The sequence below is a fragment of the Amphiura filiformis genome, chromosome 17 (assembly GCF_039555335.1).
Source record: "Amphiura filiformis chromosome 17, Afil_fr2py, whole genome shotgun sequence".
Lineage (NCBI taxonomy): Eukaryota > Metazoa > Echinodermata > Ophiuroidea > Amphilepidida > Amphiuridae > Amphiura > Amphiura filiformis.
The window spans coordinates 8,395,742-8,412,862 of record NC_092644.1 but is presented as its reverse complement, the minus strand read 5'-3'; the positions used below and the strand labels follow the sequence as shown (position 1 = coordinate 8,412,862).

General features: G+C 37.4%; 1 protein-coding gene across 1 annotated transcript in view; it reads right to left on the bottom strand.

Moving 5' to 3' along the window:
- The window catches only part of LOC140136896 (kinesin-associated protein 3-like), a 99,728-nt gene that overhangs the window by 68,891 nt on the left and 13,716 nt on the right, over positions 1-17,121 (bottom strand). The window contains exons 9-11 of the mRNA XM_072158516.1: positions 15,991-16,044; positions 15,004-15,112; positions 13,939-14,039 (exon numbers count right to left, since the gene is read on the bottom strand). Of these exons, the coding sequence (XP_072014617.1) occupies positions 13,939-14,039; positions 15,004-15,112; positions 15,991-16,044 (264 nt within the window). The remainder of the gene's footprint in view (positions 1-13,938; positions 14,040-15,003; positions 15,113-15,990; positions 16,045-17,121) is intronic.

Sequence of the window (17,121 nt, the reverse complement as noted above, 5' to 3'; positions counted from 1 at the left end):
GTACAGATTTCATAGTCCACTAACTAATAAGCTGTCCATTAATCACTACCTACATCTCAAGTCAGAGATCAAAGTTGCTGGAACCATTGCCAATTTAAAAAAAGAGGAAATCAGCTAAAAAGAGGACAAGTTTCAGGTCTGAACCCATTCAGGTAACCCCATTTTCAATTCACACTCCCTGTGTGGGAGATCAAGGTCATGTCTTTCATAGGGGTACAGATTTCATAGTCCACTAACTAATAAGCTGTCCATTAATCACTACCTACATCTCAAGTCAGAGACCAAAGTTGCTGGAACCATTGCCAATTTAAGAAGTGTATTTACTGTGCACAGTAGATGCAGTAATTTTTTCTTGCTATATTATTCCAGCCAATGCAAATCATTCTTTATTTGGTTCATTTTTACATGGCAAACAATTTGAGACCAGTTATGTTAAAATCAGACAATTTTGCAGTTTCTGTGGATCAAAAATGTACGCATCCACTTCCACTGGGCATGAAAAACTTAAAACTTATTAATGAAGCCCTAGTTGGTGTAAAAACCAGGTTTAAGTCATACAGGCACTTGTAAATTTCTAGCTAAGTACCCAGATTGCAATGCAGTAAATTCAAATTTCACAAACTGCATTGAGTAACCCATATGGAAGACATGACCTTTAGCTCCCACATAGGAGTGTAGATTTTTTCCACACAGGAGTGTAGAATTCAATGGAGCACCCCACAGACCTAAAACTAACTATTTGTGAAAAAGAGGAAAATGCTTCAGGAAAATAGCGCAAATCATGATAAAAAAAAAAAGCTCAAATTGGGCTGAAAATAACAAATGTCTAAATTTCAGGAATAAAAAAAGAGGAAATCAGCTAAAAAGAGGACAAGTTTCAGGTCTGAACCCATTCAGGTAACCCCATTATCAATTCACACTCCCTGTGTGGGAGATCAAGGTCATGTCTTTCAAAGGGGGTACAGATTTCATAGTCCACTAACTAATAAGCTGTCCATTAATCACTACCTACATCTCAAGTCAGAGACCAAAGTTGCTGGAACCCTTGCCAATTTAAAAAAAGAGGAAATCAGCTAAAAAGAGGAGACAAGTTTCAGGTCTGAACCCATTCAGGTAACCCCATTATCAATTCACACTCCCTGTGTGGGAGATCAAGGTCATGTCTTTCAAAGGGGTACAGATTTCATAGTCCACTAACTAATAAGCTGTCCATTAATCACTACCTACATCTCAAGTCAGAGATCAAAGTTGCTGGAACCATTGCCAATTTAAAAAAAGAGGAAATCAGCTAAAAAGAGGACAAGTTTCAGGTCTGAACCCATTCAGGTAACCCCATTATCAATTCACACTCCCTGTGTGGGAGATCAAGGTCATGTCTTTCATAGGGGGTACAGATTTCATAGTCCACTAACTAATAAGCTGTCCATTAATCACTACCTACATCTCAAGTCAGAGATCAAAGTTGCTGGAACCATTGCCAATTTAAAAAAGAGGAAATCAGCTAAAAGAGGACAAGTTTCAGGTCTGAACCCATTCAGGTAACCCCATTTTCAATTCACACTCCTGTGTGGGAGATCAAGGTCATGTCTTTCATAGGGGGTACAGATTTCATAGTCCACTAACTAATAAGCTGTCCATTAATCACTACCTACATCTCAAGTCAGAGACCAAAGTTGCTGGAACCATTGCCAATTTAAGAAGTGTATTTACTGTGCACAGTAGATGCAGTAATTTTTTCTTGCTATATTATTCCAGCCAATGCAAATCATTCTTTATTTGGTTCATTTTTACATGGCAAACAATTTGAGACCAGTTATGTTAAAATCAGACAATTTTGCAGTTTCTGTGGAAAAAAATGTACGCATCCACTTCCACTGGGCATGAAAAACTTAAAACTTATTAATGAAGCCCTAGTTGGTGTAAAACCAGGTTTAAGTCATACAGGCACTTGTAAATTTCTAGCTAAGTACCCAGATTGCAATGCAGTAAATTCAAATTTCACAAACTGCATTGAGTAACCCATATGGAAGACATGACCTTTAGCTCCCACATAGGAGTGTAGATTTTTTCCACACAGGAGTGTAGAATTCAATGGAGCACCCCACAGACCTAAAACTAACTATTTGTGAAAAAGAGGAAAATGCTTCAGGAAAATAGCGCAAATCATGATAAAAAAAAAAGCTCAAATTGAGCTGAAAATAACAAATGTCTAAATTTCAGGAATAAAAAAAGAGGAAATCAGCTAAAAAGAGGACAAGTTTCAGGTCTGAACCCATTCAGGTAACCCCATTATCAATTCACACTCCCTGTGTGGGAGATCAAGGTCATGTCTTTCAAAGGGGGTACAGATTTCATAGTCCACTAACTAATAAGCTGTCCATTAATCACTACCTACATCTCAAGTCAGAGACCAAAGTTGCTGGAACCCTTGCCAATTTAAAAAAAGAGGAAATCAGCTAAAAAGAGGACAAGTTTCAGGTCTGAACCCATTCAGGTAACCCCATTATCAATTCACACTCCCTGTGTGGGAGATCAAGGTCATGTCTTTCAAAGGGGGTACAGATTTCATAGTCCACTAACTAATAAGCTGTCCATTAATCACTACCTACATCTCAAGTCAGAGATCAAAGTTGCTGGAACCATTGCCAATTTAAAAAAGAGGAAATCAGCTAAAAAGAGGACAAGTTTCAGGTCTGAACCCATTCAGGTAACCCCATTATCAATTCACACTCCCTGTGTGGGAGATCAAGGTCATGTCTTTCATAGGGGTACAGATTTCATAGTCCACTAACTAATAAGCTGTCCATTAATCACTACCTACATCTCAAGTCAGAGATCAAAGTTGCTGGAACCATTGCCAATTTAAAAAAGAGGAAATCAGCTAAAAAGAGGACAAGTTTCAGGTCTGAACCCATTCAGGTAACCCCATTTTCAATTCACACTCCCTGTGTGGGAGATCAAGGTCATGTCTTTCATAGGGGTACAGATTTCATAGTCCACTAACTAATAAGCTGTCCATTAATCACTACCTACATCTCAAGTCAGAGACCAAAGTTGCTGGAACCATTGCCAATTTAAGAAGTGTATTTACTGTGCACAGTAGATGCAGTAATTTTTTCTTGCTATATTATTCCAGCCAATGCAAATCATTCTTTATTTGGTTCATTTTACATGGCAAACAATTTGAGACCAGTTATGTTAAAATCAGACAATTTTGCAGTTTCTGTGGATCAAACTTGTACGCATACATTTCGACTGGGCATGAAAAACTTAAAACTTATTAATGAAGCCCTAGTTGGTGTAAAAACCAGGTTTAAGTCATACAGGCACTTGTAAATTTCTAGCTAAGTACCCAGATTGCAATGCAGTAAATTCAAATTTCACAAACTGCATTGAGTAACCCATATGGAAGACATGACCTTTAGCTCCCACATAGGAGTGTAGATTTTTCCACACAGGAGTGTAGAATTCAATGGAGCAACCCACAGACCTAAAACTAACTATTTGTGAAAAAGAGGAAAATGCTTCAGGAAAATAGCGCAAATCATGATAAAAAAAAAAGCTCAAATTGAGCTGAAAATAACAAATGTCTAAATTTCAGGAATAAAAAAAGAGGAAATCAGCTAAAAAGAGGACAAGTTTCAGGTCTGAACCCATTCAGGTAACCCCATTATCAATTCACACTCCCTGTGTGGGAGATCAAGGTCATGTCTTTCAAAGGGGTACAGATTTCATAGTCCACTAACTAATAAGCTGTCCATTAATCACTACCTACATCTCAAGTCAGAGACCAAAGTTGCTGGAACCCTTGCCAATTTAAAAAAGAGGAAATCAGCTAAAAGAGGACAAGTTTCAGGTCTGAACCCATTCAGGTAACCCCATTATCAATTCACACTCCCTGTGTGGGAGATCAAGGTCATGTCTTTCAAAGGGGGTACAGATTTCATAGTCCACTAACTAATAAGCTGTCCATTAATCACTACCTACATCTCAAGTCAGAGATCAAAGTTGCTGGAACCATTGCCAATTTAAAAAAAGAGGAAATCAGCTAAAAAGAGGACAAGTTTCAGGTCTGAACCCATTCAGGTAACCCCATTATCAATTCACACTCCCTGTGTGGGAGATCAAGGTCATGTCTTTCATAGGGGTACAGATTTCATAGTCCACTAACTAATAAGCTGTCCATTAATCACTACCTACATCTCAAGTCAGAGATCAAAGTTGCTGGAACCATTGCCAATTTAAAAAAAGAGGAAATCAGCTAAAAAGAGGACAAGTTTCAGGTCTGAACCCATTCAGGTAACCCCATTTTCAATTCACACTCCCTGTGTGGGAGATCAAGGTCATGTCTTTCATAGGGGGTACAGATTTCATAGTCCACTAACTAATAAGCTGTCCATTAATCACTACCTACATCTCAAGTCAGAGACCAAAGTTGCTGGAACCATTGCCAATTTAAGAAGTGTATTTACTGTGCACAGTAGATGCAGTAATTTTTTCTTGCTATATTATTCCAGCCAATGCAAATCATTCTTTATTTGGTTCATTTTACATGGCAAACAATTTGAGACCAGTTATGTTAAAATCAGACAATTTTGCAGTTTCTGTGGATCAAAAATGTACGCATCCACTTCCACTGGGCATGAAAAACTTAAAACTTATTAATGAAGCCCTAGTTGGTGTAAAACCAGGTTTAAGTCATACAGGCACTTGTAAATTTCTAGCTAAGTACCCAGATTGCAATGCAGTAAATTCAAATTTCACAAACTGCATTGAGTAACCCATATGGAAGACATGACCTTTAGCTCCCACATAGGAGTGTAGATTTTTCCACACAGGAGTGTAGAATTCAATGGAGCACCCCACAGACCTAAAACTAACTATTTGTGAAAAAGAGGAAAATGCTTCAGGAAAATAGCGCAAATCATGATAAAAAAAAAAAAGCTCAAATTGAGCTGAAAATAACAAATGTCTAAATTTCAGGAATAAAAAAAGAGGAAATCAGCTAAAAAGAGGACAAGTTTCAGGTCTGAACCCATTCAGGTAACCCCATTATCAATTCACACTCCCTGTGTGGGAGATCAAGGTCATGTCTTTCAAAGGGGGTACAGATTTCATAGTCCACTAACTAATAAGCTGTCCATTAATCACTACCTACATCTCAAGTCAGAGACCAAAGTTGCTGGAACCCTTGCCAATTTAAAAAAAGAGGAAATCAGCTAAAAAGAGGACAAGTTTCAGGTCTGAACCCATTCAGGTAACCCCATTATCAATTCACACTCCCTGTGTGGGAGATCAAGGTCATGTCTTTCAAAGGGGTACAGATTTCATAGTCCACTAACTAATAAGCTGTCCATTAATCACTACCTACATCTCAAGTCAGAGATCAAAGTTGCTGGAACCATTGCCAATTTAAGAAGTGTATTTACTGTGCACAGTAGATGCAGTAATTTTTTTCTTGCTATATTATTCCAGACAATGCAAATCATTCCTTATTTGGTTTCAGACAATTTTTTTCAGTTTTTGGCCCTGTTGATCAAAAATTTACGCATCCACTTCCACTGGGCATGAAAAACTTAAAACTTATTAATGAAGCCCTAGTTGGTGTAAAAACCAGGTTTAAGTCATCAAGGTCAATAATTTTTTTTTTTTTTTTCATTCAAATGACAGGCACTTGTAAATTTCTAGCTAAGTACCCGGATTGCAATGAAGTAAATTTAAATATCATAGACTGAAACTGCATTGGGTAACCCATATGGAAGACATGACCTTAATCTCCCACACAGGAGTGTAGATTTCTTCCACACATGAGTGTAGAATTCAATGGAGCACCCACAGACCTAAAACTGACTATTTGTTTAAAAAAGAGGAAAATGCTTCAAAAAAAAGAGGAAAATAGTGCAAAATCATGATAAAAAAAAAGCTCAAATTGAGATGAAAATAACAAATGTCTAAATTTCAGAATAAAAAAAGAGGAAATCAGCTAAAAAGAGGACAAGTTTCAGGTTACCCATTCAGGTAACCCCATTTTCAATTCACACTCCCTGTGTGGGAGATCAAGGTCATGTCTTTCACAGGGGGTACAGATTTCATAGTCCACTAACTAATAAGCTGTCCATTAATCACTACCTACATCTCAAGTCAGAGACCAAAGTTGCTGGAACCCTTGCCAATTTAAAAAAAGAGGAAATCAGCTAAAAAGAGGACAAGTTTCAGGTCTGAACCCATTCAGGTAACCCCATTTTCAATTCACACTCCCTGTGTGGGAGATCAAGGTCATGTCTTTCATAGGGGTACAGATTTCATAGTCCACTAACTAATAAGCTGTCCATTAATCACTACCTACATCTCAAGTCAGAGATCAAAGTTGCTGGAACCCTTGCCAATTTAAAAAAAGAGGAAATCAGCTAAAAAGAGGACAAGTTTCAGGTCTGAACCCATTCAGGTAACCCCATTATCAATTCACACTCCCTGTGTGGGAGATCAAGGTCATGTCTTTCAAAGGGGGTACAGATTTCATAGTCCACTAACTAATAAGCTGTCCATTAATCACTACCTACATCTCAAGTCAGAGATCAAAGTTGCTGGAACCCTTGCCAATTTAAAAAGAGGAAATCAGCTAAAAGAGGACAAGTTTCAGGTCTGAACCCATTCAGGTAACCCCATCATCACTTCACACTCCCTGTGAGGGAGATCAAGGTCATGTCTTTCAAAGGGGTACAGATTTCATAGTCCACTAACTAATAAGCTGTCCATTAATCACTACCTACATCTCAAGTCAGAGATCAAAGTTGCTGGAACCATTGCCAATTTAAAAAAGAGGAAATCAGCTAAAAAGAGGACAAGTTTCAGGTCTGAACCCATTCAGGTAACCCCATTATCAATTCACACTCCCTGTGTGGGAGATCAAGGTCATGTCTTTCATAGGGGTACAGATTTCATAGTCCACTAACTAATAAGCTGTCCATTAATCACTACCTACATCTCAAGTCAGAGACCAAAGTTGCTGGAACCATTGCCAATTTAAGAAGTGTATTTACTGTGCACAGTAGATGCAGTAATTTTTTTCTTGCTATATTATTCCAGCCAATGCAAATCATTCTTTATTTGGTTCATTTTTACATGGCAAACAATTTGAGACCAGTTATGTTAAAATCAGACAATTTTGCAGTTTCTGTGGATCAAAAATGTACGCATCCACTTCCACTGGGCATGAAAAACTTAAAACTTATTAATGAAGCCCTAGTTGGTGTAAAAACCAGGTTTAAGTCATACAGGCACTTGTAAATTTCTAGCTAAGTACCCAGATTGCAATGCAGTAAATTCAAATTTCACAAACTGCATTGAGTAACCCATATGGAAGACATGACCTTTAGCTCCCACATAGGAGTGTAGATTTTTTCCACACAGGAGTGTAGAATTCAATGGAGCACCCCACAGACCTAAAACTAACTATTTGTGAAAAAGAGGAAAATGCTTCAGGAAAATAGCAAATCATGATAAAAAAAAAAGCTCAAATTGAGCTGAAAATAACAAATGTCTAAATTTCAGAAATAAAAAAAGAGGAAATCAGCTAAAAGAGGACAAGTTTCAGGTCTGAACCCATTCAGGTAACCCCATTATCAATTGACACTCCCTGTGTGGGGGATCCAGGTCATGTCTTTCAAAGGGCGTACAGATTTCATAGTCCACTAACTAATAAGCTGTCCATTAATCACTACCTACATCTCAAGTCAGAGACCAAAGTTGCTGGAACCCTTGAAAAAAAAAAAAAAGAGGAAATCAGCTAAAAGAGGACAAGTTTCAGGTCTGAACCCATTCAGGTAACCCCATTATCAATTCACACTCCCTGTGTGGGAGATCAAGGTCATGTCTTTCAAAGGGGGTACAGATTTCATAGTCCACTAACTAATAAGCTGTCCATTAATCACTACCTACATCTCAAGTCAGAGATCAAAGTTGCTGGAACCATTGCCAATTTAAGAAGTGTATTTACTGTGCACAGTAGATGCAGTAATTTTTTTCTTGCTATATTATTCCAGACAATGCAAATCATTCCTTATTTGGTTTCAGACAATTTTTTTCAGTTTTTGGCCCCTGTTGATCAAAAATTTACCGCATCCACTTCCACTGGGCATGAAAAACTTAAAACTTATTAATGAAGCCCTAGTTGGTGTAAAAACCAGGTTTAAGTCATCAAGGTCAATAATTTTTAAAGGATGTTTCATTCAAATGACAGGCACTTGTAAATTTCTAGCTAAGTACCCGGATTGCAATGAAGTAAATTTAAATATCATAGACTGAAACTGCATTGGGTAACCCATATGGAAGACATGACCTTAATCTCCCACACAGGAGTGTAGATTTCTTCCACACATGAGTGTAGAATTCAATGGAGCACCCACAGACCTAAAACTGACTATTTGTTTAAAAAAGAGGAAAATGCTTCAAAAAAAGAGGAAAATAGTGCAAAATCATGATAAAAAAAAGCTCAAATTGAGATGAAAATAACAAATGTCTAAATTTCAGAATAAAAAAAGAGGAAATCAGCTAAAAAGAGGACAAGTTTCAGGTTACCCATTCAGGTAACCCCATTTTCAATTCACACTCCCTGTGTGGGAGATCAAGGTCATGTCTTTCACAGGGGGTACAGATTTCATAGTCCACTAACTAATAAGCTGTCCATTAATCACTACCTACATCTCAAGTCAGAGACCAAAGTTGCTGGAACCCTTGCCAATTTAAAAAAAGAGGAAATCAGCTAAAAGAGGACAAGTTTCAGGTCTGAACCCATTCAGGTAACCCCATTTTCAATTCACACTCCCTGTGTGGGAGATCAAGGTCATGTCTTTCATAGGGGGTACAGATTTCATAGTCCACTAACTAATAAGCTGTCCATTAATCACTACCTACATCTCAAGTCAGAGATCAAAGTTGCTGGAACCATTGCCAATTTAAAAAAGAGGAAATCAGCTAAAAAGAGGACAAGTTTCAGGTCTGAACCCATTCAGGTAACCCCATTATCAATTCACACTCCCTGTGTGGGAGATCAAGGTCATGTCTTTCATAGGGGTACAGATTTCATAGTCCACTAACTAATAAGCTGTCCATTAATCACTACCTACATCTCAAGTCAGAGACCAAAGTTGCTGGAACCATTGCCAATTTAAGAAGTGTATTTACTGTGCACAGTAGATGCAGTAATTTTTTTCTTGCTATATTATTCCAGCCAATGCAAATCATTCTTTATTTGGTTCATTTTTTACATGGCAAACAATTTGAGACCAGTTATGTTAAAATCAGACAATTTTGCAGTTTCTGTGGATCAAAAATGTACGCATCCACTTCCACTGGGCATGAAAAACTTAAAACTTATTAATGAAGCCCTAGTTGGTGTAAAAACCAGGTTTAAGTCATACAGGCACTTGTAAATTTCTAGCTAAGTACCCAGATTGCAATGCAGTAAATTCAAATTTCACAAACTGCATTGAGTAACCCATATGGAAGACATGACCTTTAGCTCCCACATAGGAGTGTAGATTTTTTCCACACAGGAGTGTAGAATTCAATGGAGCACCCACAGACCTAAAACTAACTATTTGTGAAAAAGAGGAAAATGCTTCAGGAAAATAGCGCCAAATCATGATAAAAAAAAAAAGCTCAAATTGAGCTGAAAATAACAAATGTCTAAATTTCAGGAATAAAAAAAGAGGAAATCAGCTAAAAAGAGGACAAGTTTCAGGTCTGAACCCATTCAGGTAACCCCATTATCAATTCACACTCCCTGTGTGGGAGATCAAGGTCATGTCTTTCAAAGGGGGTACAGATTTCATAGTCCACTAACTAATAAGCTGTCCATTAATCACTACCTACATCTCAAGTCAGAGACCAAAGTTGCTGGAACCCTTGCCAATTTAAAAAAAGAGGAAATCAGCTAAAAAGAGGACAAGTTTCAGGTCTGAACCCATTCAGGTAACCCCATTATCAATTCACACTCCCTGTGTGGGAGATCAAGGTCATGTCTTTCAAAGGGGGTACAGATTTCATAGTCCACTAACTAATAAGCTGTCCATTAATCACTACCTACATCTCAAGTCAGAGATCAAAGTTGCTGGAACCATTGCCAATTTAAGAAGTGTATTTACTGTGCACAGTAGATGCAGTAATTTTTTTCTTGCTATATTATTCCAGACAATGCAAATCATTCCTTATTTGGTTTCAGACAATTTTTTTCATTTTTTGGCCCCTGTTGATAAAAAATTTACCGCATCCACTTCCACTGGGCATGAAAAACTTAAAACTTATTAATGAAGCCCTAGTTGGTGTAAAAACCAGGTTTAAGTCATCAAGGTCAATAATTTTTAAAGGATGTTTCATTCAAATGACAGGCACTTGTAAATTTCTAGCTAAGTACCCGGATTGCAATGAAGTAAATTTAAATATCATAGACTGAAACTGCATTGGGTAACCCATATGGAAGACATGACCTTAATCTCCCACACAGGAGTGTAGATTTCTTCCACACATGAGTGTAGAATTCAATGGAGCACCCACAGACCTAAAACTGACTATTTGTTTAAAAAAGAGGAAAATGCTTCAAAAAAGAGGAAAATAGTGCAAAATCATGATAAAAAAAAGCTCAAATTGAGATGAAAATAACAAATGTCTAAATTTCAGAATAAAAAAAGAGGAAATCAGCTAAAAAGAGGACAAGTTTCAGGTTACCCATTCAGGTAACCCCATTTTCAATTCACACTCCCTGTGTGGGAGATCAAGGTCATGTCTTTCACAGGGGGTACAGATTTCATAGTCCACTAACTAATAAGCTGTCCATTAATCACTACCTACATCTCAAGTCAGAGACCAAAGTTGCTGGAACCCTTGCCAATTTAAAAAAGAGGAAATCAGCTAAAAGAGGACAAGTTTCAGGTCTGAACCCATTCAGGTAACCCCATTTTCAATTCACACTCCCTGTGTGGGAGATCAAGGTCATGTCTTTCATAGGGGGTACAGATTTCATAGTCCACTAACTAATAAGCTGTCCATTAATCACTACCTACATCTCAAGTCAGAGACCAAAGTTGCTGGAACCCTTGCCAATTTAAAAAAAGAGGAAATCAGCTAAAAAGAGGACAAGTTTCAGGTCTGAACCCATTCAGGTAACCCCATTTTCAATTCACACTCCCTGTGTGGGAGATCAAGGTCATGTCTTTCATAGGGGGTACAGATTTCATAGTCCACTAACTAATAAGCTGTCCATTAATCACTACCTACATCTCAAGTCAGAGATCAAAGTTGCTGGAACCCTTGCCAATTTAAAAAAAGAGGAAATCAGCTAAAAAGAGGACAAGTTTCAGGTCTGAACCCATTCAGGTAACCCCATTATCAATTCACACTCCCTGTGTGGGAGATCAAGGTCATGTCTTTCAAAGGGGGTACAGATTTCATAGTCCACTAACTAATAAGCTGTCCATTAATCACTACCTACATCTCAAGTCAGAGATCAAAGTTGCTGGAACCATTGCCGATTTAAGAAAGTGTATTTACTGTGCACAGTAGATGCGGTAATTTTTTTTCTTGCTATATTATTCCAGCCAATGCAAATCATTCTTTATTTGGTTTATATTTACATAGCAAACAATTTAAGACCAGTTATGTTAAAATCAGAAAATTTTGCAGTTTCTGTGGATCAAAAATGTACGCATCCACTTCCACTGGGCATGAAAAACTTAAAACTTATTAATGAAGCCCTAGTTGGTGTAAAAACCAGGTTTAAGTCATACAGGCACTTGTAAATTTCTAGCTAAGTACCCAGATTGCAATGCAGTAAATTCAAATTTCACAAACTGCATTGAGTAACCCATATGGAAGACATGACCTTTAGCTCCCACACAGGAGTGTAGATTTTTTCCACACAGGAGTGTAGAATTCAATGGAGCACCCCACAGACCTAAAACTAACTATTTGTGAAAAAGAGGAAAATGCTTCAGGAAAATAGCGCAAAAAATGATAAAAAAAAGCTTAAATTGAGCTGAAAATAACAAATGTCTAAATTTCAGGAATAAAAAAAGAGGAAATCAGCTAAAAAGAGGAAAAGTTTCAGGTCTGAACCCATTCAGGTAACCCCATTTTCAATTCACACTCCCTGTGTGGGAGATCAAGGTCATGTCTTTCAAAGGGGGTACAGATTTCATAGTCCACTAACTAATAAGCTGTCCATTAATCACTACCTACATCTCAAGTCAGAGACCAAAGTTGCTGGAACCCTTGCCAATTTAAAAAAAGAGGAAATCAGCTAAAAGAGGACAAGTTTCAGGTCTGAACCCATTCAGGTAACCCCATTTTCAATTCACACTCCCTGTGTGGGAGATCAAGGTCATGTCTTTCATAGGGGGTACAGATTTCATAGTCCACTAACTAATAAGCTGTCCATTAATCACTACCTACATCTCAAGTCAGAGATCAAAGTTGCTGGAACCCTTGCCAATTTAAAAAAAGAGGAAATCAGCTAAAAAGAGGACAAGTTTCAGGTCTGAACCCATTCAGGTAACCCCATTATCAATTCACACTCCCTGTGTGGGAGATCAAGGTCATGTCTTTCATAGGGGTACAGATTTCATAGTCCACTAACTAATAAGCTGTCCATTAATCACTACCTACATCTCAAGTCAGAGATCAAAGTTGCTGGAACCATTGCCAATTTAAAAAAAGAGGAAATCAGCTAAAAAGAGGACAAGTTTCAGGTCTGAACCCATTCAGGTAACCCCATTATCAATTCACACTCCCTGTGTGGGAGATCAAGGTCATGTCTTTCACAGGGGGTACAGATTTCATAGTCCACTAACTAATAAGCTGTCCATTAATCACTACCTACATCTCAAGTCAGAGATCAAAGTTGCTGGAACCATTGCCAATTTAAGAAGTGTATTTACTGTGCACAGTAGATGCAGTAATTTTTTTCTTGCTATATTATTCCAGACAATGCAAATCATTCCTTATTTGGCTTCAGACAATTTTTTTCAGTTTTTGGCCCCTGTTGATCAAAAATTTACCGCATCCACTTCCACTGGGCATGAAAAACTTAAAACTTATTAATGAATCCCTAGTTGGTGTAAAAACCAGGTTTAAGTCATCAAGGTCAATAATTTTTAAAGGATGTTTCATTCAAATGACAGGCAATGGAAGACATGACCTTAATCTCCAACACAGGAGTGTAGATATCTTCCACACAGGAGTGTAGAATTCAATGGAGCACCCCACAGACCTAAAACTGACTATTTGTGAAAAAAGAGGAAAATGCTTCAAAAAAAGCGCAAAATCATGATAAAAAAAAGCTCAAATTTAGCTGAAAAGTTTCAGGTCTGAACCCATTCAGGTAACCCCATTATCAATTCACACTCCCTGTGTGGGAGATCAAGGTCATGTCTTGTACAGATTTCATAGTCCAATAAGCTGTCCATTCATCACTACCTACATCTAAAGTCAGAGACCAAAGTCGCTAGAACCCTAGCGAACAGATTAGTCTGGTTTTGCAAATTCATCACAAATAAAAGACTTATGGTACACTCTGAGATAAAAACGATTCTGTAGTTCTTTAAAGGGCATTTCGTGATCCACAACCTCATCCTCCCACTTTGCTTTTAAAAAGTTGAGATTTTTATACCACTAGAAACCTCTGGCTACATAATGTTTATGTACCAAAAAATTTACAACAGTGGCCTATGGAGCAGTTTAATACACATAACCATGCATAACTTGCAAACGCAAAATCAGAATCAACTGAAATTTTGGGAATAAGCTTTTTCGTGGATATCTGAAAAATATCATGAAAAGAGGATGCTAGGATCATGAAATCCACCTTTAACATGCCAATATAGGGGAAAGCAATGTGAAGCTTGAAAGGCTGATAGCTTACAGGATAAAATCCCTATTCCTTACCAGTGGAATACAGTCAGTATACGTGAACATAGACTTGGCCTTGTCATCCATACTAATATGATATAAGATGCATAGTACAATAAGACGGTGGTTTTCATTGGCTGAAAATCAAACACAGAAATCAAACAAAGCGTCTTATTGGTGGAAACTTTGCCTTGTCATTCATACCGTGATAAATGCTGCATGAAACAAGTCCTTTTCATTTCAGGGGTGTGATTCAAAACGTGATTCAAATACTAAAAAACAATGTGAAATCAGGCTAAAATACCCCAAAACGGGCTGAAAATCAATAAAATTGCGTAAATTTTGGCCACAAAAGATCCTGAAATCGGGAAAAATCCTGAAGAATCACACCCTTGTCATTTACTACAATCACAAATTCCATCACAGTGACTTGGACCAGGGCTTGAGATGAGGTAAGGTAGCCATCCACATCAGTGCCAACCAACCATCACTGAATAAGGACATATAGGGAGTTTAATGTTTCCATGTGGATTACATACAGACATGTTTGCTAAACTTATAATAAAAAATTGGTTAATTTCTTTATTTGTTTTGCTATATTTGTAATGTTTATTACATGTCAGAACTTAGGAAATAGAATCAGCCCAATTTGTAGTGTTTGTAGACCATCAGAGCAATATCAACATAAAGTTGTATTAAGACATAAAGTTCCCCATATAACTCTAAGTTAAATGGCCAAAATAGCCAGTGAGGTTTCTTTCACTTTTCCTACAAATTTCAGTTTAAAATGGACAGAAACCCTTCCTGACAGTTATCACTAATATTAGCTCAGCACTTAGTGTAAAAGAATAACAAAATTTGAATAATAATATTTGATGGATTTTGTATATTATGGCTTTAAATCTTATTTAACCAGAATTTCTAATTTCTTATAAAAATGCTCACATAAAATACTTGGTGAGGATTATTATTCCATCTTTCACAGTACCACCAATCAGACGTCGGATGAAGTCCGATGATTTCGGAAGCAACATAGCAAAGGGAGTTGCAAAAATTTATTTTAAATATTAGATTTAATTTAAACAATAAATTAATACTCACATAATAGGCCAACTAATTTAGGCATCAAGCCAAGCTTGACCATCTTGCTCCTCAGATCAGTGTCAAAGGATAGATTCAACAGCAGTCTCAGACTGATATTCAGCAAATCCTTCAAATCGGAAATATATCACATTAGATTTTTAAACTGTTAGGCAACTTGTGATTACTTGGTGGGCATCCGTAGCTCTTTCCTCAAAGGCTGACATTGTTCACATTCTTGGTTAGGAGTGGCCTTCTTTTCTTTGTTCTTTATCCTCAAATCTGTTTCCTTTTTTTTTTCCCAGTGCCTACATGTATATGTTTTTAAGTCTCGCTTGCGCATTTATACCTGCACCTGGTCCCATCAGGACCATGTTTTCCCCTCCCCCATGGAACAACCATTTAAACAAAGAAACAAAGTACACTACAATATGATATTCAATTTAAAATCTGAAAAACCCTTGTGGAAGATTTAAGAAAAGTCTACCACAGAGGGGGTATGTTTTTCAAATGGAATTGGCTAGGTTTATTCATTTTGACATTACTCCTGTATATGGCTTTACCTAAGTATATCGTCCCCAACTGGAGTGAGTATTTCAATTGGAAGTTAACCCAATTGTCTATTTTATTTAAACCTCATACTCCCTCTGTGGAAGACTTGAGCTAAATCTTTCACAGAGGGAGTGTAGATTTCAAGTGGAATAACCCAATGTGGGTTCCCTGTTTAATTAATTTTTTTTGTCAAACATATCTAGGCATTACCAGGTGAATTCTAGGAGATAATGCTGACAAAACTTTGACCAGGCACAAGTGACCTGGTGAAGGGGGTCAGGACAGGCAAGTGTAGCCAACAATTGGGCTCAGCTAACCATTGGACTCTGTCCTGCTGGGAATTGAACCCTAGACCTCTCACACCAACGGCAAAGACCTTAACCAATGTGCCACGCTGCTCTTATTATGATTGATAAGGAAACCTCGGTATGAATTATAAGTCTTTTCCAATCTTACCTCATGGTCGCATGGTATCAGCTTTACTAACTTCTCTATAATATGATACTGGGACTGAAAACAATAAAAAGATAAGAAAAATGTAGATCACATCAAAGCTTTCCAATATCCAACAACATTACATCAGGTATATAGATAGAAAACAAGCAACAGATCTTTGGACAAAAATTAGGTCGCAATATCGACTGGTTACGAAAACACTGGCGATGGATGCCCAAGGCTAATATTTAGTCTGCCAATTTTTTGTCTGTGTACGAATTGTAATCAACTCCTTTTTGTAGGGGTTTAAGTTTTGAGATATTTTGTTTGTATTCATTTTAATGCATTTTTCATGCTGATTCTAAATATTGTCATGAAAATATACAATTCTGAAATTTTTGAGGAAATTTCAAGGAAATTTGAAACTTTTCGTCTGCAGTCGATACTCACATGAGCGGATCAAATAGCCAATAATTCTTTATTTCGGTCTACCTATATCTATTATAGTAGCAGTGGTGTGATAGGAAAAATAAATCACTGATAGATAAAAAATATGATTCCTTGAGCCCACATGTGTGCTCCAGTGAGCATAGTATTAAATCGATCGTGTTGGCTCAGAAGAACTGCAGTGTTTACATGCACGCTCAAAGGCGCTGCATCTGTACACATGTAAAGTTAACTGCGACAATGTAATGACATCAATCTCTTGAGAAAGCCAAATGGAACTTTTGTTTAGGACACAGTGCACAATCTTGCTGATAAAAGTCAATGTTGTGTCGGAGCATTTCAACGGTTGCAAGATGCAGTGTGTAGATAACTTAATATAATAGAGTGTAGACTAATTGTGTCTTTGTCAGTGATTGTAGGAATCGACTTCGCAACATCTTGCCATCGTCTTGCTCTGTGGTTTGCCATTCATTGTCAGAAACCTTTATACTACATGTAGTATTTATTGTAGTATTGTAGTTTAATCACTGTGAGCAATCTGTGGATCAGTCGATATAATCCAACAAAGAATGTATATCGATCATATATAAATCACTCAAGAACACTAATTTGTTAGGGTATTGTTGTCAAGTGTAATATAATCCGGTTGCGTGAAATATATGAGTTGGGTCAATAAACAGGGGTGTGAGTGACCACAGATACAAA